This window comes from Prinia subflava, chromosome 3 (genome assembly GCF_021018805.1).
Source record: "Prinia subflava isolate CZ2003 ecotype Zambia chromosome 3, Cam_Psub_1.2, whole genome shotgun sequence".
Lineage (NCBI taxonomy): Eukaryota > Metazoa > Chordata > Aves > Passeriformes > Cisticolidae > Prinia > Prinia subflava.
The window spans coordinates 101,237,876-101,264,113 of NC_086249.1; the positions used below are offsets into that span (position 1 = coordinate 101,237,876).

General features: G+C 41.3%; 1 protein-coding gene across 1 annotated transcript in view; it reads right to left on the bottom strand.

Annotated features, from left to right (window-relative positions):
• The window catches only part of EFHC2 (EF-hand domain containing 2), a 57,184-nt gene that overhangs the window by 24,365 nt on the left and 6,581 nt on the right, over positions 1-26,238 (bottom strand). The window contains exons 2-7 of the mRNA XM_063393581.1: positions 24,407-24,592; positions 20,004-20,154; positions 13,384-13,607; positions 9,255-9,509; positions 7,570-7,680; positions 7,109-7,247 (exon numbers count right to left, since the gene is read on the bottom strand). Of these exons, the coding sequence (XP_063249651.1) occupies positions 7,109-7,247; positions 7,570-7,680; positions 9,255-9,509; positions 13,384-13,607; positions 20,004-20,154; positions 24,407-24,592 (1,066 nt within the window). The remainder of the gene's footprint in view (positions 1-7,108; positions 7,248-7,569; positions 7,681-9,254; positions 9,510-13,383; positions 13,608-20,003; positions 20,155-24,406; positions 24,593-26,238) is intronic.

The window sequence follows — 26,238 nt, forward strand, 5'->3', positions numbered from 1 at the left end:
TGTCAGAGTTTTTCTTTGGCCTGAAAACATGAGTTTTCCTTTAGCCTTTACTTCTCAGAAGAATATGGTCTGACTCAAAAAGCTGAAACTTTCACTTGAATCAGTCAAAAAAGGGGTTTTGCAAAACCACACCAACATTCTTCTCCATAAAAACTGCATGTCCCCTTTCTGGGACTCAGAAGCAAAAAGGCCAAGCCCAAAGAAAGACTATTCAGAAATCTTCAAAGTAAATTTCATCATGAAAGAGTATGTGTGTGGAAACAGGCACCAAAATCACAGACTCATAGAATCATAGAATGGTTTTGGCTGGAAGAGACCCTAAAGGTCACCTCATTCCAACACCCCTGTCATGGGCAGGGACACCTTCCACTACATCAGGTTGCTCAGAGCTCCATCCAGCCTGGCCTTGGACACTTCCAGGAACCACAGAATCACGGAATCAATTAGGTCATCCAAGACTATCAAGTCCAACCTATGACCAAACACCACCTTGTCAATCAGACCATGGCACTGAATGCCACGTCCTGTCTTTCCTTAAAAACCTGGTGGTGACTCCACTGCCTCTCTGGGCAGCCTATTTCCATGTGTAATCACCCTTTCTGAAGAATGTCCTCCTAATGTCCAACCTACACCTCCCCTGGAGCAGCTGTCCACTCTGTCCTCTCAACCTGTTGCTGGTTGCCTGGGAGAAGAGCCTGAGCCCCACCTGGCTCCAATTTCCTTTCAGGGAGTTGTAGGGAGTAAGGCCACCCCAGAGCCTCCTTTCCTCCTCTGTGAGTCTCTCCTCACAGGACTTGTGCTCCAGACTTTTCCCCAGCTCCATTGCCCTTCTCTGGACCTGCTCTGGATGGGACATCTGAGATTTCTGGGGACAGTCTGTTCCAGTGCCTCTCCTCTGTCACAGGACAGAACTTTGTTAACATCTAATCTCAGCACACTCTCTTTCAGTGTGAAGCCATTCCCCCTTGTCCTGTCACTCCAGGCCCTTGTATAGTCTCTCTCCATTATTCTTGTCTGTTCTCTTCAGGTACTGGAAGGCCACATCTAGGTCACCCCAAAGCCTTCTCCTCTCCAGGCTGAACTGCCCAATACTCCAAGGTATTGTCCATAAGAGAGCTGCTCCTTCCCTCTAACCAGCTTGGTTGCTCCTCCAGACTCTCTCCAGCAGGTCCATGTCCTGGGGCCCCAGGGCTGGATGCAGCACTGCAGATGGGGTCTCAGAAGAGTGGAGCAGAGGCAGAATCCTCCCCTCACCTGCTGCCCACGGTGCTTTGGATACAGCACCCCCTTGACCTCTGGGCTGAGAGGGCACATGGCCAGGGCATGTCCAGCCTCTCATCCACCAGCACCCCAAATCCTTCTCTGCCTGGATACTCTGGATCTGCTCATCCCACAGCCTGGGTTGATACTGGGGATTGCCCCAGCCCAAGTGCAGCACCTTGAACTTCTTATTAAACCTCATGACATTCCCTATTTTCTAAGCATTGTTTGTGACCAAAACACCACATTTTCACAGCTCCACGGCGTGTGTCTGATACAGGCAATTCCTGATACCATAAACAGGGAGCCTGTACATCGGCATAGAAGGAGCAGGGAAGTAAACCCCGGTGCCTGCAGGTGCTGAGCACGGCAGGTATCGCACAGGATCCCCCGGCGAGATTCCCGCTGGATTCTCCGCTGGATTCCTGGCTGCATTCCCTGGCGCACTGTCGGCTGGATTCTCCGCTGGATTCTCACTGAATTCCCGGCTCGATTCCCGGCTCCATTCCTGCTGGATTCCCGATTCCCGAGCCGGGAGCGGCACCCGGAGCGGCGGCTCCGCGCTCCCACAGCGCCACCCGGTGGCGGCGCGGCGGAGGCGGCGGGGGGCCGATGCTGCTCATCAACCCGGGCGCTAATTTTTTAATTAGGCAATGTGGAACAGCGTATTTTGGCAGACACAAGCCCAACCTCTTTGCTCAAGTGTCACATTTTCCTGCCAGAGGCGCTCGGAGTTCCAGGAACCCTGGCCGCAAAGGACAAGAAGCTCCTGTGTTTACACGCTGGTCACAGTCTGTACATTCACACCCATGCATAAGGCATCCATTAAGAGATGTTAAAGCATTTCCCGTTTGTAAACTTTAGCGCATGTGGATGAAAATTAGATTTATAAGCTAGAAGGGAATTATAAATTAAGAGGACTAATGTTTTATCCCTGGGGAATGTATTGAATCCCTCACAAGTGAAGCTCGGAGTAAGTGAAATCCAAAGTTCAGCCCTTTCATTCCCATCTCACCCCTGAAGTAAAATGATCTTGTGTAATTCATAGAATCATGGAATCACTAATTTTAGAAAAGACTTCTGAGATTACCAAGTCCAACCATTAACCCAGCATGGTCAGGTCTACCACTAAACCATGTCCCTACGTGCCACATCTACACATTTTTTGAACACTTCCAGAGATGATAACTCCACTACTTCCCCGGACAGTCTGCTTTAGCTTGACAATCCTTCCAGTCAAGAAATGGTTCTTAATATCCAATATAAACCTCCTCTGAGACTGTTTCATCTTCTTCTGTCACTTGTTACCTAAGACAAGAGACCAACCCTCACCTATCTAGGTTCCCTAAAGAGAAAAATACAAACATCCAGCCTTGAGTCCCCTATATTTTCCAGGATTTTAAAGGATTATATATTAATATTCTCTCCTGTGAATGAGAAAATTCAGAAAGAAATTGCCATGGAGAAAAATGTTATAAAACTAGTCAAAAACTCATTTCTGGAACTCGTGGAGAGCCAGCTACCTGAGCTCAAAACTCATTTCATTTTTGCTCTGCCACACAGTATTAGGGCAGAATCAGACAGACAGGTGGCACTTACACAGAAAAAGCACTCTTCTCAAGGTGACCACTGGTGTTTAAGAAAATTACCTCTGTCCAGTCTGGAAAAGGAATCAATTCTCACTTTTTCCAGGCTGTAACATTTTCAGTGTAAATTTACAGTGGGTAGAGAGTAAAGTGAAAGTCTGGGATTACAAATTTCTACTTCCAGAAAGAATAGCACAGGTATTTTTGCTATGTATAGTTTCATCCCTTGTTACTGCAGTGACTTGGGGGGTTATTTCACCTCATTTACCAAACATGGACCACGTACTTGTAGATTTCTCATGACATCAAAACCTGAGTGAGATTGGAACAAACACTGGGAACAGCAAGAAACAAAACAGCTCTAGCCACATCTTTAACATATAAACAATTTGAAGATAGCTAAGCCTTCTTACTAAGAAAAACTAAATTCCTCAAGAAGAGTTTGTTGCCAGAGAGGCAGCATTAAACCAGCTTGAATGAACTTGTCAGCTTTCAGTTTCGATATACATTCTGAGATTTTGGTATAGAATGTGAGATTACCTTCTGCCTTACCTACCTTCATTGAAGAACTGCAGGAAAGCCCTCATGTGTTAGATAAGACCATATTTCAAGGAAGATCCAAGTGCTACATACTTTGGATTAGAATGATAACTATACTCAATATCAAGATAAAGAAGCAGGAAAGAAATTCATCCTTCAGAGGAAGAGGACAGGCACCTCTGAGCATTAAAGCCAGGACAAAAGGAGAAATCCCACTAGACTTGGACAATACAAAGAGGTGGTGATAACCTGGGGAGATGGCAGCATGGTGTTCTTTATAGATCAGAGGAGATGTATGATAAACAGCTGAGACCTAGTGATAGTCTGCTTCACAACTGAGATAAGAAGTAAAATAAGAAGGCAAAAACTCCATGACCACAACTTTTACATGCAGGAATAAAGAAAACCTAATGCTCACAGAACTGTCCGTGCAGCTGAAACATGACAGTGTTTCTCTTGATTCAAAGAAAATCTCCATTTACAGCCTTACTTCACGATTATTACAGTTACCTGGGCAAAAAAAAAAGGCATCTGTATATGCACAAGTATATTCAGAAGCTGCTGCTCAGTCTCCTCCACGTGTAGTGGAGAGGTTGAACACCAGAGACACTGACCTCTGACGAGCCCAGCGAGAATTGGCAGCGGGCTTTAGTGCCCCACTGGGGGGAAAGCAGGAGTCAGCTGTTCTCCCTGTTATCCAGGGCTGTCCCTGCAATCCAGGAGCAGCTGCCTGGCCAGCACACACGGCCCTGCCCCGGCAGCAGCGGGTCACGGCCGGAGCCTGAGAAATGAGGGGGTGGGAGGGGTGGAGAGCCGGCACAGCACAGGGAGTGCAGGCTGCTGTGGAGAGCCTCAACAGCCAGGCTTGGGAGGTGCTGGGACAGGGAAGGAAAAGCAGTAGGAAACCAGATTTGCTTGGTTTTGTTCCATCTTGAGTAATCTGTTATTTAAGAAAGAATACTTTCCCATTTCAGCAGGGTGACCACAACACCTACATGGCTACAGAGTTTTTTTCTCCTCCTCTGAGGCTGCACTAGCAAGTCTGCACAGGTAACTTCACACTTTAATGCATTTTCTTTTGCATTCATAGTACTTCCAGGTGACAGTAATGCCATCAGCTTCCTGCTGAAGAGCATTACCTATGTTCAGCCATGGAAAAATTTTTCTTTTCACAAATATACTAAAATAGGCAAACCCCATATTAGAAATATATCACGTTGAAATACATCACATTCTTCAAGAGAAATCTAAACTACTCTTCATTCTCCAAAAAGGCAAATTCTGTGGACAAGCAACTTGTGCTGAAACTGCAGACTCAAAAATAAATGTCAGCTTCTTTAATGGCTTTGGCAGAAGAGTATAAATTGAAGGGGAGTAATGTAAAAACACAGTAACAAAACAGCTGGATTAATGCCATGAGATGCTGAGTACTGTGCCTTGATGTAAGAACTAATTTATTCACTTGCTTACTCATTCTCAAGTAAATGGTCTCCCTGGACTGGAACTGCAATTAAGTCTGTTTCAGTGTTTAATTGGATCAGAGTGGAATTCTGAGCACTTTGTGGGACTGAGCCCACTGAGAGTACCTTGTACACCCACAGACACACACAAAATGTGTAAATCACTAAGAGTAAAAGGTGAACACTCACTAGTTCTTTCTAAAAAACCTGCTTTTAAGCTAAAACCTACCCTGATTCTATTCCTGGTCCCTTCCAGTTAAATAGTCATACCTACATTTTTTAAATCCTTGTGGGGAAAGCAGGAAAGAATTTTACAGCAAAGTGTGTGAATCCCTTCGCTGTAAAAAAAGTATTGTCTGTGAACAAGACAGGCTGCATCAAGATGGATGGTTTTCCATGTCAGCCAGAGTCTCTGCCATCATATATCCTTAAAGGTATGTGTAAAACACTTCTCAGTTTCCCAAAGGTCTCAGCTAGAGCACATCTTTGTGTGTTTGATGTCAACAAGGCAGAGAAACTGGATAGAGCACTGAGAAAAATTATCACAGATAGAAAAGAATGGACTATGGAGAAAGACTGAAAGGTTTCCCTTAGCAGCAAATGGCCTGGGATGGGGGCAGGGGAGTAAGGTTTTGTATTGGAATCTTGTTCAGAGATGTACGAGGTTGTTATTAAAAGAAGATACTGAGTACTCGTTCCCCAAGTCCAACAGAGAGAAGAAAAAAAAATTACTCTCTCAATTTACACAAACCAGATTCAGAGCAGCTTTTAAGCAGCATTTTTAACTATGAGGTTAGGACAAGATACCTCAGGAGGCAAAGAAATCTTTACTGCAGAACAGGAACAGACTAGACCACCTACAGTCACAATTTTGTAGAATTCTGCACATCAGCAACTTCTGAATTCCACTAACTTGCAAACCACCTAACTTTTAGCATCCAGAGACATAAACAGTAATTACTGAGCCAGCATTAGAGGAGGGGAAGGGCCTTTGCATTTGTGCATCACTTGGTTGCACTGCTTGCTTGATCCAGGATGGTCAGCTGCATTTCATTTATTACCTGTCCTGAGTAAGAAATCCCCATTCTCTGTTTGGGATAATTGCTCAGACAGAGGATATTGCTGCCAAAAAGTAGCAGTGGTCTTGGCTGAAGAAATTCCCAGAGCAGAACCCCCCTATTTTGCATCTCTAGAGTTAAATTTGCTGTTATTACAGGGAGTACCTGTATGGTTATTAAACATGGCTTCCTCACACACTGGCAAGATCAGATTTACTTTGGTACAGACATGCCAAGGTATTATTGAAAAAGTCTTAACAAGAAATATTTTGCCAAATAAGAAATGTAGTGTCTGAATGGCAATGCTACACCATTTAATTCCCCCAATGCAGCAGACAAGCTCTGATACACACACACACTCTATCTGATCACAAGGTAACAGAAATAGTCTGCTCAGGTGTTTTATTTCACAGTGGCAGGGAAAGGCCATAGTAGGGCTCTTCCAACCATCTCTGAATAGTCAGATGCTCAGCTGGATTTATTGAATGAATAAACTGCCAGAAAATAACTAAGTCATTTTTGCAGGAAGATGTCCATAATGGAACCATTAGCAAGTCTGACTAGGGACATTGAAAGACAGATAAATGAAAGCCCCTATTGTTATTCATTTCCAAAATGCTTTTCCATAATGGACATAGTTGCTAAATATTTCCAGAATTTAGTACTGAAGCTTCACAAGATACACACTCTAACGGTCCAGAGTACACAAAACTGCATTGCAAAAACCAATAATGTGATAGACTAAAACTGTCATGTCAGAAAATCTTATTATGTGAGGATTCTGATATCCATATAAAATGAAATATAGTATAAGGGGGAATAATTGAGCTCATTTTACTCACCCACTTACTACATGCTCTTTATTATTTTCTGACTGCAAATACAGCCATTGGAAGGGGAGAGGGAAGGAGAGAAGAAGAAATGGCAGTCTATCCATATGACTATTTTGTCACTGTAGTTTTCAAATAGAGGCATTACGAGCAGAACACATAGCTTATATGCTAGTTTTCAATAGAGCAATATACAAGAAAGCCCTTCTGGATTACCTGCAAAATTACTGCTTTGCTGCTAACAGCCTACAACAGATTGTTATTGCTAAAGGTTTTAATGAACATGTTTTGTCAGTAATAAAATTTGAAGACAGCTCTGTTAAATTCAGAAGTATAAAACTGCTCATAAGGAAAGGATAATTATCACTACTTACCAATTCCATACTTTTTCCTGTAATGTTCTTTAGTGAATTCATCACAATCACAGAGTAATACTTGCCTTCCCCAAACATTAATTACTGCCCCTATTTTCAAGTCACTGTCTTTGTAAAAATCCTGATGCACTGCTCCTGTCTAATAAAAGAAGGGACATTTATACAGCAGTTCCATAAATCTCAGAATTATACAACTTTTCTTAAACCTCAGGTCATTTAGTGTGTGTGATTTAACCTTCTAAGTCCATTGGCAAGTATATTTCACCCCAGGTTAAGCTCCTTCACTTTTCCAAATGTGGGATTTACATACAGTAAATCTCAGTAATTCTCATTTGAGCTACTCTACAGTGGCAGCACAATTCTATAAATAACTCTCTTTGTTGCAGAGGATAACAATCATAGAAATTACAAAAACTACAATAAAGATATTCAACAGCTGGAGGTACTCAGTAATTTCTGACCTGCAGAACGTCCCGAATGTAATAGCTTTTGTTTCTTTCTGGCTTTCCCAAGACATTGAGCAGGGTGTAATTGGTGATGGTGCCCGGACGATGCAGAGCAGTGGGAGCATTCTGCAAGGAAAGAGAGCAGCTCTTCAGAAATACAGATTACAGTGAAGAAAGAGAACTCTGCTACCTTAGAACCAGCAGGTTTGTTATACACGGGCTGTTATTGTAGTATTTTCTGGGAGAGTTTTTAGTAAATTCTAAGATTCTACCACCAAACCTAAAAGCCAAAAGTGTATATTCCAAAAGCCTGTACATATGCCAGAAGCAGCATTCAGAATCTTACTCTCTCCAAGGGTAAAGTCTCCTTTCTCTTGGAAGCAAACAAAAAGCAAAGGTCAGCATACCCAAAATACCACATCGTTGTCAACATCTGCTCTAGAGGCTATTATTTTGATTGGTAATAATTATAAAAACATGCAAAGTACCATCCAGGGTTGGTCCTATCCACTGCACAAACACAGGAGATTCAAGTCAGCATGCTTCTGTTGGCAAAGACGTGGGGTTTTTTTTCTATTGTGAGTTTTAAAATTACAGTAGTAATTTATCCCAGTAATATCAAACTTAATATATACTTATGTCATTTTTTTAATTATTAATAAACTGCTGATGCAGGCTAATCAAAATGAGTTATTTTGTCTTACCACCTCTCCTGACCCCTCAACTTTTGATTCCTCTGCTGCCATTCTCAAAACTTCCAGAGAAAAAAGCCAGTTCTTAACAATTCTTAACATGTTGCAACCTCAGTGGTCAAAGGGGTCTGGTATCACAGAGCCACTGCTAAATCAGCATCTCAGAACACAGGACTTACAAGGTTAAAAAACGGGTAATATTTTGCTGGTAGGTTTTTATTATAAAATCTCATGTACATCTATGGCATCACAAATAGATTATCAGTGTTAGAAGGAAAGGAGGAAAAGGCTCCCAGTATTTTATTCCATCTGTTGGCTGCTGTTGTTCTATCATCAGGATCTGTCTGGAGTGACACAGAAGTGTATCCAGATCAGTAATTTTATAAACTTAACAGGTTACAGAGAATACAAACCCTTTGAAGATTTCTCTGAGTGGAGCCTTTCTCATGATTAATGCCCAACAAAGCCTATTGATGGATTCCTATTGATTTTAATTGGTTTTACTTATGGTCCCAAACCCAGAAACTGAATTTTAAGAAATCACACCAGACTTGCTATGAAGAAGTAATGTTATAGAATACTAAAACTGACTTTTCCAAAGGCTGCAAATGTAAGTCATAGATCAAATCTGAATTCACCTCAGTTTTACATAAGCTTATCAATATTAATGGATTTTCTTGTCTTCTATTATTGCAGAGTTTTATTAATAGAGTTACCTTGATACATTAATATAGGAGAAAGAAAATCACAGGACATCTCTGTGCCTAAATGCTCCTTTTAGTTTAAGCATGACAAGCCTAAAAATATTTTTCCATCACTTTTTATATTATTTTATGGATTCATGGAGAATTTACTCCATGAGTATGTGTGCAAACCTAAATCATACAATTATGATTAATACTCTGAAAACACTTTCTAAATATCATTGCAATCCTAATACAGGATTTTCAAAACAAGGCATTCAACGTTTCTTAATTAGTGGAAGAATTTGAAATCTTCATTCCTCACCTTGGGAAGCTTATCTCTTCTGAGGAAAAGTGGAACTACATCCCAGCCTGAGTTGTCTGGTAAAACTTCTCTTATATCAATAGTATCATCAGACAAATAATAACGAAGAACAAGTTCCCGTGGACCAGAAAGCTGCGACTCTGGGTCATTCCACACACAGGAAAACCCTAACACTTGTCCATCAAACTCCAGAAATTGTTTCAAAGTGTCAAAGCGCTCATAAGGGTGGAAAGGATTTGTGCTCTCCAGATGTCTCTGGTAAAGGAGAAATTAAGAGAAACATATTTTTAATTATTTACTCCTAAAAACAGGATCACAACTACGTGGGGCTGTCTAACCTTACAACATGGTTTAGGATTTTCAAATGACACCATGCCATTATAGCATATGAAACATGATTTATGCCATTCTCAGAGAAGCATTTACTGGGTTGCCATGCCCTCAGAAAAAACATGAAAACAGTTTTGGATTGGTTTTAATCCTTGTTTTTCTTGCAACAAGATCCTCTAGATCAGAGAATTGTTAAATTATTTGCAGTACAGCTCATATTTTCAGAAACTGCCTGTGGTAATCACATGACTAAAACACCAAACAGTATCACTCTTCCTGATTTACTTCCTTAAGAATTATTTCTTCTAGATCACATAATCACAGAATCACTAGGTTGGAAGAGACCTTCAAGATCATTGAGTCCAACCCATGCCCTAACATCTCATATAAACCATGGCACCGGGTGCCACATCCAGTCTTTTCTTAAACACATCCAGGGACGGTGACTCCACCACTTCCCTGGACAAAAAATTCCAGTACTTTGTCACTCTTTCTGTAAAAAACTTTTTCCTAATATCCAACCTATATTTCTCTTGGCGCAGCTTGAGGCTGTGTCCTCTCCTTCTGTCAGTGCTGCCTGGAGAAAGAGACCAACCCCACCTTGAGCACAGCCACCTTTCAGGGAGTTGTAGAGAGTGATAAGGACCTCTGAGTCTCCTTTTCTCCAGGCTGAACAACCCCAGCTCCCTCAGTTCCTCACAGGGTTTATGTTCCAAGCCCCTCTCCAGCCTCGCTGCCTCCTCTGGATGTGCTCAAGCATCTGAAAGTCCTTCCTGAACTGAGGGGCCAGAGCTGGACACAGCACTCAATGTCCTTCCCAAACTGAGGGGACACAGCTGGACACAGCACTCAATGTCCTTCCTAAACTGAGGGGACACAGCTGGACACAGCACTCAATGTCCTTCCTAAACTGAGGGGACACAGGGACACAGCACTCAATGTCCTTCCTGAACTGAGGGGACAGAGCTGGACACAGCACTCAATGTCCTTCCTAAACTGAGGGGCAGAGCTGGACACAGCACTCAAGGTGTGGCCTCACCAGTGCCCAGTGCAGGGGCAGAATGACCTCCCTGCTCCTGCTGGCCACACCATTCCTGATCCAGGCCAGGAGCCATTGGCCTTTTGGCCACCAGGGCACACTGCTGGCTCGTGTTCAGCTGCTGTCACCAGTACCCCCAGGTCCCTTTCTGCCTGGGCACTGTCCAGCTACTCTGTCCCCAGCATATAACGTTGCAAGTGGTTATTATGGCCAAAATGCAGGACTCAGCACTTGGACTTATTAAACTAATGTGGTGTAAAGAATCAGTTCATTCTTTTCCCTTTGGTATTTTCTGTCATTCAGCTTTAAAACACAGATTTTTAGCTTTTGATTCATGCTACAGCTGGCAGGTACTGGGTATATTTTTTCTTTCAAAACACATCCATATGTCTGATAAAGAACAGCAAATGTTCAACTAAAGATACTTTTCAGTTATGTGACCTATGACAAGGTGCTTCCTGCAGTCATGATTGCTGAAAAAACAGTAGCACTGGGTTAAACTGGGTCCCAGGATGATGATGCAGTCCAAGGACTGCATTTCTGTACTGTTAGTTCCCATATATAAATGGTGACTTAAACAGGGTGTTTTTCCTAAGTCAAAATCCACATGTCCAAAGTGCATTAAAAGGGACAAGATAATCCTTCTCATCTACAAAACTGCTTCCAAAGAAGAATGGTGACAGACATTGATGAGACAATGTAAGCTGAACTGTCTGAACAGAAAACAATGTTGACTGTGGACAGTTTATGTCGTTGTCTAAATTTCTCTTTATCACTAACACACCTTCTAGACTTAAAAATTTTACAGGGAAAAGGTCTATTCTTTCAGAGCATTAAATCTTAGAACAAGGAGAGCAGAACCAAATTATTTACCTTCCCAGTGCTCTCTTTCCTCATCCTGACCCTTGAAGATGCAATAGACAACCAAGAACCAGGTAAGGCCATTGTCGTCCATGGAATACCATCTCCAACAGTACAGGGGGAATTTCTTCATGGAAAGGGTTCTTAAGCATTGGAAGGGGATGCCCAGGGAAGTGGTGGAGGCCCCATCCCTAGAGGTGTTCAAGGAACACTTGGATGTGACACTCAGTGCTTTGCTCTGGGTGACAAGGTGGAGAGTGGTCACTTGTTGGACTTGATGATCACACAGGTATTTTCTAACCTAAATGATTCTGTAATTCTGTGAAATAGGACCCTAAATGGTTTACCGCACTTTCCAGTGGCCTCATTTTCTATCCCATCCCATTTCTTACCTTCTTTCATACCTTCATTTTCTGGCTATGTACTAGGAGTCCAGTGAAAACCAATTTCATTTTGCTCAAAGTAGCCCAGAGCAATCAAAAAAAAAATTACCTTCCCCAACTTACGCACAGAAAAGTGAAAGCATAAAGCAGCCAGAATGTACTAAATAACTTTTCTGGAATTCCTCAACAACTGAGAACATAGAGACATAGAGTTTAGTAATTTTTTGTCAGCTGAAGCTCTTATTTCTCAAACCTTTTTTCCCCTCTCCATTCTCTTTAGGGACCAATATGCCCAATTCTTGAATGTTTTGCTTGTTAAAAAAAAAAATTAAAATGTAAGTGGGTTATGCAGCACCATCCATAATGTTGACACAGTCTGAGAGTATCAAGACAACTCAGCATGTGTTTATATACACAGCTGTTACCCACAGGGGCTGAGTAAGGGAAAAGAAAGCCATGGCCAGGCTGAGTCACCACAAGGCAGAACCAGATGTAACAAATGCTGCTTTTCACTGGGGGGCTGCACAAGCCTGGCAGCATGAATGAAGAGAAAGCAACTTGCTGGCCTGAGAGTGCCTCAGAGACATGGAAATCTTCCTGCACATCTCAGTCACAGTCCCCTTCCATTACTGCTGCTGAGACCTGCAGCAGTTTTCTCACTGGGAGCACTAAGGATGCCACAAACACAGGGAGGATTTGCTGCTTTCACAGGACCAGGCTGGATCTGTCCAGCCTGGAGACAGAGTTGGGTCAAGTGCCATTTGCACTCATATCAAGAGAAACAGAACTGAAAGAAACTTGTCATTATTCCCAACAGACAGCATCACTCCCATTACTACTCCCAGAGGAAAAAAAGAAAAAACAACAAATCCTGCAAAGGGGAATCCATACAGAATGTAGGAGTTGTGAGTAAGACTTCTGGAGGTGTGTATGTTTGTGTACATGTGTTCCCATACACTTACAAGAGGGAGGCAAATAAAACCTTGCAAGTCTTAAAACTGCAGAACACTGGGTTCTGTATGGCAGAACTGCTTTACACATGCAAAGAGCTGTTAAAAACATGTAGGGGTACAGATGAAACATATGAATAGAAGAAAAGAGTCTGCAGGAAGCCATGGGTGGACTGGAACCACAATTCCAATTAGATCTTCCTTTAAACACTTCAGAAGTGTTTACTATCATTAGATTAGCTCAAGCAAAATCTCACGTAGAACTTGTAAATTACATGTAATAGGTACACTTTTTTCAGTTTAATACTGAAAAGTTTATTTTATTTTTCTTAATTATTTTATTCTGCTTTAAAAGGTATGTGAACACATCAAGAGAAAATTATTTATATAGTACAATGACCCACATAGCAAATTTTTAAATCCAAGTTTTCTCTTGGGATTTGCAATGTTGAAATAGCTACTTTCTATTTGATATTAAAGAAATAACGTATGTAATGCATACAACTAGTATGCATTTAAAGCAAGTTTTATTCAAACAATTTCTCGCTACTGGTGCCTCTCCTGACCTGTTCTCGCTCTGTGATGTACGGGTCATCCGGACGGCATGCAGGAGGATTTAGTCTGATTCCTATCTTCCTCAGGAAATTTTTTGTGTACAGGTCACAATCCACAATCTTATATTTTCGGCCATAAAAGGTTACTTCTGTGTTGATATTGAAATGATAAATAGTATAGAACTGATCCTCATGAGGAGGTGGAAGTGGAATCCGGTGCCGTCGAACAATAGTTCCTGTAAAACAGAATAAATGCATGGAGTGAATAATATTTGCTCTAAGGACCCAAACAGAACTAAGCTTAGAGAAGAAAAATGCCTTAGCAGGGAATAAAAACATGGCTTATCAAGCATGGAGGCAGGGACATTGAACTGAGCTTCCTTGAGGAGCACAGGGAAGGTAGAGACAAGAGAGGTGAGTTGGTCTGAAGCAAAGAATCCATCTCAAAAACACAGAGCCAAGACTCACAACCCACAATCTAACAGGAACATTACCCAAAAGAGAAAGAAAGGAGAGAAGGATAGATGAGAAGAAAAGGAGATATTTTAACTTTGACAAAGTAATCACACACTTATATTTTCTTATTCATAGTCCTTAAATGAAAGGACTGTTATCCTGACAGCTTTGAATTTTATTACCTTTTGAAGATTAAAAGACATTAAAAGACAAGGAAACTGCTATTGGCCTATCAGCTGAAAACTCTGAAATACATTGATGAATTGGGTGATGCTTCAGAAGTACTCACAGCTTGTGAGCAAGAGACTGGAACATCTTTCATATGAGGAAAGGCTGAGAGAGCTGGGTCTGTTCAGTCCAGAACAGAGATGGCTCAGGGTGGGGAACACCTATCAAAGTTCATTGATAGCTGATGGGAGGGAAGGAAGGAGATGGAGCCAGGCTCTTCTCCATGGTGCCCGTTGACAGCATGAGAACAAATTAAAAGACACAAAATTCCAGCTGAGCACACAAACCCACTTTTTACTGTGAGGGTGATCAAATACTGGAGCAGGCTCTCCAAAAGGGTTGCAAAGTCCCCATTCTCAGAGATACCTGAAACCCAAAAGGACATGGCCCTGGACACCTGGCTCCAGCTGACTCTGCTTAGGGCAGGGGCATTGACTAGACAATCTTAAGGTATCCCTTCCAACATAAGTGATGTAGGGATAGCACAAATATTTTAGAAATAGCTTAAAGGAATTTTAGAACCAACTTCAGAGGGCCTGGGGAGAGAGGGGATAAAGAGAGGCAGAGCAGAAGGGAGAAAGATATCGCTGTGTGCTTTGTTTGGTGTTTGAAGGGCTTTGTTCCTAGGTTAATGCATGGAAAATCTTTATTGTTCACTTTATTTCCCTATGGACTAATTTATATGAAATACCTTTTTTTACTACATTATCAGAGTTATTTTTTCTAATTCCTACAATGAAAACATATCATTACTTTTTCAAGGGAATAAAGCAGCAAAGCAGATTTACTTAATGTTCCCATTAAAATAATTTTTTAAGACCCATTCATCATCCTGATGTTTCACATGCACCAAATCCAACATTCTGGTTACTGACCTTTGATTGTAAAATAAACCTTAACCTCTATCTGCTTAAGAATATTATACACCTATTTAGGATGTATCCTCATGAAAGATGTTAGAAAATGTGGGAAGTAGCACATTTTAATGAGATACAAAACTGCATTGCATTACTTTTAACAAAACTATATACTTTAAAATATTTTACCTGATTTTGGCTAATTGTTAGGTTGATCAACAGACAATGGGGTAAGTCAGAGCATGCAAATCCTGTTGAATCATCACTTTAATTAAAATATAATGGTTGATGATTTTCTAATATGAGGTGTTTTTGGAGATTATATTCACCTCAGATTTGGTGAATAAGCCTCAGCTTGTTTTTCATATCACTTTTAAGAGTGAAATACACATACCTATTTTGTTCTGAGGGAGAAGAATTTCTTTCCTAATCGAAAATGTCTTGTAAAGATAATATCTTTAGCAATCCTTTGCTTTTATTAGGTATCACTGTGCCCGATGTACATCTGTAGAGGGTACATTTCATAATGTTGAATTTGAAATTTAATAAAACCTGATCAGCTGAGGTTAGGTCTCATCATTTTCAAATTGTTCTTTCTTCTGGAAAACAATACATTTTGTCTAGAAATTTGTTGCAAGCTGTTAAAGGAGCATCTGAATGTCCAGTTTTCAGGTTGCTCAGGATGGATTGCTATTCCTGATAGTTCTTTGGTTGTCAGTTTAATGAGCAGGACATTCTACTGCACCACCAAGCATTGATTTAAATATTTGTATTTGGTCAGACCAAAGCTTTGCTCTACTATGCTCTTGAAAACGGAGTTGAGGTACTGCTTTTCTCTGACAGTGGTGGTGGCACTGAGCTCCCACACTGTAATTAGTCTTTTTTTCTTTTTGGGCTCTAGATTATTTGGCAACCCCAGCAGGTGCTTAAGGTCTCACTAGTAGTGAAGGCCTTTTGACAACGAAGCTAGGCAGAAGGTGATTTGGTCTCTGCTGCTTCTCTTCTTTGCAGAAGAAATTAAATGATATCCAGAGTTTCCTCAGCACAGCTTTCTGAACTTGCACAGCTCAACAGTGCATTAGAGAGAGGAGAGGAATGAGTAATACCTGGACCTTGTACATGCTTTGTTTGCACAGAAAGGAGGAGAAGCCACCACTATTATTCCTGCAACACAAAGAGTTCATCCCAATAAACAAGGAAGCTTCTTACATTCACTTTTTCACCCTTCCAGAACATAGCAAGGTCATGATTTGGCCACCATCAAACATGGCAAGATCACAATTATTTCAAGGCCTTGGGGGAGGCTTAAACTCTTAGATAATCTGTTATATTGGAGGAGCTGATGCAACTTCACTTTCCCACTTGTACTTTTCTCTTCCGCCAGCCGGCCTTGGGAACTCAGCCAGGAGGCAGCTCCACTCTCTTTTTCAGCTGCCTGACCTTGGGGAAACCAGCCAGCTACTCCACTCTGCTCTGGCTTGCAGGGTCTGGACTGCACTGGAAGCTACAATCAACCCCATGGGAACAGAAATGACCTTTTGATAAGACAGTATCAGCCAGCCACAGTCCTGTTAACTGGGAATTATATGTACAAAACACTTGCAACTGCCATATGTAGCCTGGCTCTCTATGGGAGAATTTTTTTTTTATACTGAAAGAGTAATTATCATTCTGGCTGTGGAAGAAGCATTTGGAGTTTGTTATGTGGTCATCTTTAGCATCCTTCTCTCCTTATCTCAACTTGGGCCTTGTGCACTGTGATTGTCCTGCTGTTTCTTGCTTTGATTCTGGTTTCTCAAGTTCAAGGTCTCTGCATTTCTTCCTCAGTACAGATTTCTTCTAATGTTTCTAGTATTTGCCAAAGAGCAAGGAAGCATCCAAAATTAAATGAAGTTTAAATTTCAGTTATTAAGGAGCAACCTTGTAAGTCCAAATTCATGTCCAAGTACAGCAGCCAATTTCATAAAGCAGTTTTTAAAGTCACTGAAACATTTCCCATGGATAATATTCTTCATTGCTTTGAGATTTTGATCAATGGTAAAAGCACTTTCTGGCATTTTTTTTTCTCTGAAGCCAATTTGTTTTAATTTTGTAAAATCATAACTGAACTTAGAAATTCCTCTACCTTCTTTGACCACTGTTCCTTCACCAGATCTTCCTGCAGTCTGTAAGCCTCTCCAAATCTCTTTCCACAAAACCACAAGCACTACTAGAGTACAATGGGAAGACACTGCATTTCTCCAGTCCCACCACTCCTGGATACCCATTCAGAACATCAAAGTCTCATTTGTTGGTTATGGCACAAGCATTGGTGATCCCATGGCCTCAAGGCAATACCAGCCAAGATAAGATCTACCTTTGATCTACCCTGTCACAGCTCTACCTTCTCTCCAGGAAGCCTCCTGAAAACAGCCATCCCAGCTGTCTGGTTTACATCTTTTTTTGATAGGGCAAACATCCAAGTTAAGGTGACCAGCACCTTCTGCCTTCAACAGTTCAATTCTACTTTATCCACCACTGGTTTTTGTTGTTCTTCCTTTACATGATGCCTTTCCTGGCACTGCAGCTCTCCAGTTCTTCACACAGACCGAGCTCATTGTGCTCCTGATGTCCTCACACCTTTTTCTTCATGCACCTGTGCTCTTTTGTTCAGTGCAGTTTGCCTTTTAGCAACCCAAGCTCTTCTACAGCTGAACTCTCCTCTACAAATCTCTGGAATTTTAATTAACTGAAAAGTTGTATTTCAGCAGATGTGCAGAGAGCAGCATAATGGCCAAGATCCTGAACTTCAGTTCAGTTCAGCTCCTCACCCTGTTATGACCTTTTCTGTATGACTATGGGTAAAATTTTCATTCCTTTGTGCTTCAATATACCAACATTGCAACGCAGACAGTTACACTCCTGTTGTTCTTGAGCTTAAATATTCCAAGGATAAAAAAACTGAACAATTGAAGAAAGATAGAATTATAATAAAAGAGGAAATGGGACAATTCTTTGTTGAAAATGGTAAGATTAGCAGTTAACGATTTAGTAATTTTTTTAAAACAACATTGCTTTGCATGTATTCAACAACAAATATTTAGAGCTTTTAACATAGTAACTTTGTCACTGGTCTTTAGTTATGGAGCATGAAGTCAAACTCCAAGTGCATGTGAGTAGAGAATTCTCTGATAGGTGTCTCCATCACCTCTTTCACTCTACATCATATTAATTTCTAGGACAACAAGAATTTTTATGTAGATGTTTATGAAAAGGTATAGGCCCAGTACCTATGCATCAACTGTGAAGCCCAAACACATTCCAAATAGTCCTTGGGCCTTTTAATCTACAGTTTTTCCTAAACACAACCAACACACAGAGCTTCCCTACCAGCCCAGATACCAGTGACAAATAAATTAAGTGCACTTTGGAGATCCTGGAACTTTATTTTTAATCCATCAGGTAAATATGTTGCATATATATATCTATCCCACATAAAGTACTCAGACAATCTCATAGAGACTTTCAAAACATCCTTGCATGGAAGACTGAGAAAATTCTTGTTTCTCTCTAATACCATTCAGTTAATTTCAGGTCCAGTATCAAAGGTGATTCCAACAATCATTAATACTAGATACAGCCAAGGAAACAGGAGGAAATTGTAGCCTTCCTGTCACCAAAGGAACAGGACTAGACTGCCAGGAACATTAGGGCTGAAGAGGCAGCCTGCACAACCCATAGTACAAAGACAATGAAAATAACTCCTTCAGAGGAATTGGCTTTGAATTTGCTTTATCCTGCTCTTAAGACTCTGGCTTCCACCTTCTCTCTCCAAGGCATCACCTCTGACTCTCTGTACTTCCTTTGTCAGTGGACATTTCCTCTAAGCCACAAACCCCAGAGGGAGCTGCTCCCACTCTTGGGGCACACAAGGAAAACTTAAACCCGATGATATTTCCGATGTCTTACATATGGGTGCAGGGCAGGGCTAAGGGAAAGAGCCCCAAAATGCTTTTCTTCTCATGAAAAAGCACTTGTCCGTGTAGGAGTAGGATGAGGTTTCAAAATCAGTCCCTGTTAATGACCCTACAAAACTTCTGGCAGGAACTGCTCAACACAGGGACAGCAGAACCTGAAGTATCAGTTTAAGAGATTCATAGGCAATTTTATACCAGTCCTAATAGTAATGATGCACATAACACCTTCAAATATTATCTTACTCTGTAGACAGAGAACTTGACAGCATCTGTGGACCTGGAAATAGGGTAGTTAAATGGTTAACTTATTTTGTGCTAAGAATGTATAAAATGTACAAAACATCTTTGGGGACTGGGAGGTGCAGTCATCCCAAGACATCCTGCTTCTCTGGATTATATCCCTTGAAAACTTTTAATTCTGGCAGTGACCCACAAACACCAAGAAGCAGCAGCTGTGTTCTCCTTCTGCAACAGGATGTTGACTGCTAGATCACATTTTCTTAATATAAACCAGGTCCAGTTATACCCCAGTAAATCAGAACAGCAAACCCTCCTCCTGGAGTCCTCAGGCTGGCCCCAGTGCAGGGATGTGACACTGAGGCACGGCAGCTTCTCAACTTTAGAGGCATCAAGGAAGAATTACTGTGCCAAGGGCACTTTAATCATAAAAGAACCAAAAGCCAGAGGCACAGAGGACTCTTGTCCTCAGTAATGGCAGAGACACTGCAGCAGCTCATGAGCAATTACAGAGCTGCGGCCACAGAACTCCCTGTCAGTGCCAAGGTGGGAGGAGCCAGGCTCAGGGATGGAGATCTCGAACACGAATTGTTTTTGCAGGAGTGACACAACACTGACAAAGACCTTACCACCATATGATTTCAAACTACTATATTGGAGAAAAATTTATATATTTGAGTAGGGGAAAGGATTCAGCCTTACAAAAGCCACATCTTGAAAAACTAAGACAATAAAAAAGTTCACATCATGATCTGTACCAAAAAAGGCAATTATACCTGTGCATTTACACCCCATTTTAGCTATAAGAACTCACATTCTAAGTCCTTTGGAACAGACCACGACTGCACTGAAGAAAGATACAAAGGGGAGAAAAAAGGGTGCCAACAAAAACAGATACCTTGATTTATGCCACTATTTTTCACTACGGGCTCAGTCACCTGGATTGTATCATCTTCAAGGTAGTAATATATTTGACAGTGTCTGATTCTATACAGCTCTTGATTTTTTTCAGGCACTTCTTCATCAAAATAGGCATCAAAATTCAATACCTATTAAAAACAATAAATAAATATAAAGCAGCAAAATCTCCAATGCTTTTGCACAATATGTCAAATAAGCATGTATGGGTTATAAGTAACTAAAAGTATGGATTTCAGGAGGTAGATTTATTTCTCAGAAATGTAAAAACAGAAATCCACATTAAAGCACATAAGTTTAAAATTCTTTGCTTGGCATTTTTATTATCACAACATCTAAGCAGAGATGGAACTCTAAAGTAAAGAAATAAATCAAATACAAAACTATCAGCAGGTTGCTTGGAAAACCTTCCAAACAAAGCATTTCTGATAACACAATGAGCTGCCTAGGTACTGAAGCAAATTTTAGACTGCTGTTCTATGAATTACTAGAAAATACAGCAAGGGCTCTACCATCAAGGCAAGTGGAAAGGGTTCTTTTTAAGCAGATCCTGCAAGTGTTCAAATGGTACTGAAGACTATCAGAGAGAAATTACATTTTTCAGGAGGCAATTACAGCTGTGCACTATTGACACTCTAAAACTTCCCTGGTTCTGCAGTTCAGTCACAGAGTGCAGCAACTTTTCTTGACTGTCTCTTGTAACAGCAATAATGCAAAAACACCCCACCTTCACAGGGTAGGTGCTCAGTGGCCCTCATTCCTGGACGTCCCAGCTCAAGCTCAGACACCCTCACAAAAATTTTGCACTTCTTGGTAGCAGTTTGTAACCACCACACCAATGTTAAGGGAACATGAGAGATGTATCTACTTCCTAGTGCATTATCCAGCAGGATGCTTGCTTTGGTAAGGATGTGTAGCAAAGCATTAATTAAAACAGGTTTCCATCCTGTCCCCTCAACACATTTGGGTCAAATCACTGTTAATTTATACTTTATTTTCCACACTGATTATATTTAATAAATGCAATTACTTTTACTTTTGATTCATCAGACAACCTGAAGCATTGAAAAAAAAAAAGACAATGTAGCTGTTCCCTATGTTTCAAAAAGCATCTAGTAGACCATGAATTGGGAATGTTTGAAATCGAGGAAGCTGGCTGAGCTCCCTGCATGACAGAACACATTGTTAATAGTCTGTACTCCTTTTGCATGAGTCTTTGGGAATCTCAAAGCACCTCCATGAGAACTGAAGACAGAGATTTTATAACACCTCATAGACAAGAACAAACTCCTTTTCTCTATCTGGGAAGAGAGGAGTAGGAGCTTGCCCAGGAGCACACAACAGCCACCCTGTGTCCTGCTCAGACTTCTCAGTCACTTCCCTCCTCTCAAGCAGGTTAAGTGCAAAATGAGAATAATTCTGTTTCCAGAAATTATTTCAAAGGCTCAGATCCCACTGATTTTCAGCAACCATTGAACAGCATGGCAGAGACATTTTTGGCATCAACTCTTCTGTACTGTGACCCTCTGCCACTAGAGAAATAAAATTCAAATTATAATCAAATGACACAACCATTACCTGCTAAACCTGATGGCATTAGATCTTCACAGAAAGGAATTTAGAAACCTCAGTGGTAGTCTGTTTAATTAGTACAACATGCAAGTTTCTGAATGTCCAGACTTGAAAATAAATTCAAAAATTAATATTTGTCCACATTTTTTAACAGTGGATTTCACTGTTTCATGTATCAAACACAAAAACACTGGACAAAACATCTGACACACAACAGAGGCAACACAAACTATCAACCTTCAGCGTTTCTTCTTCCTTGCAATTGTCTAAACACTGGTGTAGAGTGCCATTTTTGGTGACCAAATGATCCTTCCTGGCCTCCAGCTGCTGTTCTGGAGTGACCAGGAGCCCTGTATAAATCTCTTGAACACTCCAGGGGACTTCAAAGTTACTGTGGTGGAACCACTGCATACCATGTGAACATCCTGGGCCTCAGCTGACAAGAATTTCACTCCTCACTCAACTGCTGTTAAGCCATGGAACACAGAAACTTCTGCACCCTTTTGTTCCTATTCTGCCAGTCCCACTAGAATAGGGACATTTGATGAACATACTGTTCAAGAGTTCTGTTTCATTACTAATTGTTCTTAATTTTGTCAGTGATCTCTTCTGAGAACAGTTGTCTCATGAGACACCAGCCAGGCAAAGCCGTCTGTTTGCACAGAACTCCAAGCTCAATCCCATCCTTAAAACACTGGATTTATTTCTTTCTCTAAGCATACACCTATGCCCTGGTTTATTCCATTTGAGGAGTTTGTGCAGGTTCTTTTGCACTCACATTTTATTCTCTTTATACCCATATCAACATACTAGTGTGTGACTGAAATATATGCAGCAGCCAACTGTAATTTTACAGATCAAAGCAGAAGATTTGGGAAGTGTGAGGGGAAGGAACAGAAAGGAAGATGACTTACTTTTCATTTTGGAGCAAAGTTAGTCTTGAAAATGCTCAAAATGTAACACTTCCTAACTTGAATCTCATCTATGGTACAGAACTATAAAGTTCCCATCCCACTCCTTAAAAAATTAAATGTTACCTATGAAAACCAAAAATAACAAATATTGAATAAACTTGGTAGCACTTTACAAAGTGCCACAAAATTTCCCTGGTACCTGCTGTGGTCAAATTATAAATATCATTTCAAGCCTAGGAGACCTTGTGTGTGTGCTTAATGGTAGAAGAAATTAAATTTACACCTGCTTCCTATTATGCAAGTGAAATTACAAAGACTACTTCTCAGCCTACTTAATAATGAAGTTTTATGCCTGTCCTTCTTCCGGTTACTATGGTACTATTGAGAGTTAGCAGCCAAAGTGGTAAGAAAGCAGCTTATATTTCCAAAGATAAACACCTTCTCAAACCATTTTTCATTAAGTGCATTCTGCTGAGTCCCAGACTGCAGCACTGGAGGACAGAGCTGCATTCCAGGCTCTCAACTGGGGAAGCTAAATTAGTTAGATAGGAAGTACCCTGTACCAATCTGCCATTAACACAAACACATGAGCCCTCCAGAGGCCAATTCCGAACCTGCAAACTCCTGCCCTGGACTTCCCTGGGGATGCACATAAGGATTAGATCAGGAAGGCCAAGGGTCAGCAGGTTCCTCTTCCCAGACAAGGCCGGGACCTGACGCTCACTGGAGGGTCCCTGTGCCTCCCACTGAGCCCTTTGATTCCACAGACTTGGATCCAATGCCTGAGGAGGCAATACACCCTCCTGGTTCCAAGAAAGGAGGAGGAAAAGCAAGTCTAGGTCTGGCTGAAGCCTTAACACGTGGGCACACTGGACCAGGTCCTACCCAAGCCTGCTGCTCTGTGAGCAATAGCAGGGATCTCAGAGGCAAAGCCAACCCAAGGCATGTGAGCTGTTCAAACCTTACATTTTCTTGTTGTAGTTCTGCTCTGCCAAAGATGAATGTGTAATTGTACTCCAATTACCTGCATGGCTTCTCTTGTAAAGAAAAAATTACAAGATTTGCCTTTCTTCCCAATATTTAAATACCATAATCATTTAGTCATGCAACATTTCTGTGATCTGCTGAATGATTCCTTTTTCTGGATCATTTTCCTTCCCTACTGTAGGCTTTTTTCTTTAGAAATAAAACATCTCTAAGTAGAATTTAATGGGAATTTAAACATGGCAAGCAACAACAATGTGCTACAAAATTCCTGTCATCACAGGTTACAGTTTTTTGGTAACTCTCTAACTTGAAAGGTGTCACTACATTCTTGCAAAAAAACCCAAAACAAAACAACAAACAAACAAACAAAACCCAAACCCTAATTTTAAGTTCCTCTGTCTGTATCAGACATATTCAATTACACAACAGCAAATCATACAGGAGTCCAGAAGTCACCAGGACTGTGAGCATCCAAGTATGATGGCATGAGCGAATCCCAAGCATGTAGCACTCCACTGAGTTTTGTGATTCCCAAGTGCCCACACACACTTTCTCCCAGACTAGGGTTTACCTTACTTTCATTCTTACCAGGTTGCCAAATAATTCCCTTACTGTCATCATTTTCACTAAAAAGGAATATGCTGCCCACTCCCTTGGTCTTGTTAAATCCTGCAGATGTATCCCAATGCAGAAACTTTTTTATATATTTCTGTATGGTATGACAAACATTTATAACAATTGTCCAATATATTAATATAATGAAAAATACCCACTACCACTCTTTTTGTCTATCTAGGAGCTTTTTTTGCATGCACAAATAATCTTCTGAAATATCACATTAATGGAATTTCATTGTTATACTCTGTCATATTGTAGCTATTCACAAAAATAAAAAAGGATTTCTACAAACCTGCTTGTCAAATGCTATCCAAGAAGGAGCACTACTTCTCATGGCTTCAGGAAACACACTGTTGGTAATTTTCAGGGTCTGACCAGGTAACAGTTCACCTCCTATTCCACGCTTATCTTCAAAGAGCATAGGAACATCATTGCAGAAGCCACAGAGCTGTGATTTGTGGAAATTTTCTCCCCCAATCTGTCAAAAGAAGAAGAAAAAGAGAAGAAACTTCCTGTGTGTTTGTTTTTAAATCCATAATAGCTGACCATCCAGGAAGGAGGATTAATCATGCAGAAGTTTCTTTGTATTTAGTTTAATACAGACTCTAAAAATCTGTAACAACTGGAATGCTGCAAGTGAAGTGACATTTTTCAGTGGTCAATTTGCCAGTCTTATAGACAAAAAACAGAAAAATATTCCAGTCATTTAACTAGGCTGAGAGACTGGACAGTACCAGATTTTTAGCCCCCACACTCCTTCCCTGCAATAAGGATTGAGGTACATGGTAGAGAAAGAATCAAATCATCCCCAAGAACTGTTGTAAAAGGTAAAGGGGAAAGGCCTTTCCTACAGCTCTCCAGAGGACAAATGGAAATAGTTCAGCAGCACTCAGAGAACAGCCTCTGTTGCCTTTCGATGGAAAGGCAGGCGACCTGGTTTCAGAAAGCCAGCACGGCAGCTTGACTCCTCAAGCAACTCGGGCCACAGACAACGCATACACCAATGTGGTGGACGGCAAATGGCGATTTATTAGGGTCTTACATGAGATTATATAGTCTAAGGGGTCTTCACTACGTCAGAGGGGAGGGGAGGTTAAAAGTTAGTGGAAAACTACTGGGTTTAGAGGGGCTACATTGTTCTCAAGGTTAGTTACACATCTCCGAGGGTGAGGGGGAGGCTTCTGTCTTTCCGTTACAATCCCGAGATCTTCCGCAGCGCCAGGCCTTATCTTATCTGCTCACACACAAGCCTCCTCTCAATATTCATGTCAAAGATCTTATTTACATTTGCATCCCTGGGTGCAAAATAAATTCCTCTGTACTAGTGAATACACTTGAATTTTGGGAGGCTGGACCTCAATCAAAAGGCAGACATTTATTCCATCTGGGAGTATTTCAAAAGGTCTCTGTGGTGGTTCCTCTACATTATTACTAATTTTTCAGGCAACTAAAGATGGAGTGCTTAAAACTTTTGGAACAACCAACAGCAAAGAAAACCATCCTGCCCACTCAAGTTTCTTGGTTGGGGCTAGAAGCCTTCACTTCACAGTCTTTAAGTGACACAGAAAAGCTTCTAGGCTCACATAAACGTCACTCCTGTCTCTGGGAATGTCCCTCCTAATAAATTGCCTGCTTTGCTGGCCAGTTCCCTCCAATGGAGGCAGCTGATGTGAGCTGGGCTTGGGCAGCAATCCCCTACTGACCCCACACATCAGTCTCATAGGACAGGGAAATAGGAAATACCAATGGAAAACTCAACTTCCTTCCATGAGCAGCAATCCTGACTTGTTAGCTCTCCTCACTCTGCTGTTCTTCCCTTTCTTGCCCTCTCAAATCCTCAAAATACTTTATCTGGAAAGCAGAGACGGACCTCTGCATGCTGGCACACCCATTCAGGGGACAGAGATGCCATCAGGGCTGTGCCCTCCCTTGGCCTGGGACTGGGGAACGTGGGGGAAGACCAGGCTGAAGTGGGAGGAACTGATGTTATGGGGGAGAAAAGTAAAGGTAGAGGAAAAGGCTGGACAGCAAAATGTTTTAGAGCAGCACCAGAGCAGGATGTCAGTAAAGCAGCAGGGGAACAAAATTGCCTCCCCACTCCATTTGGAAGACTAAGCATCACTG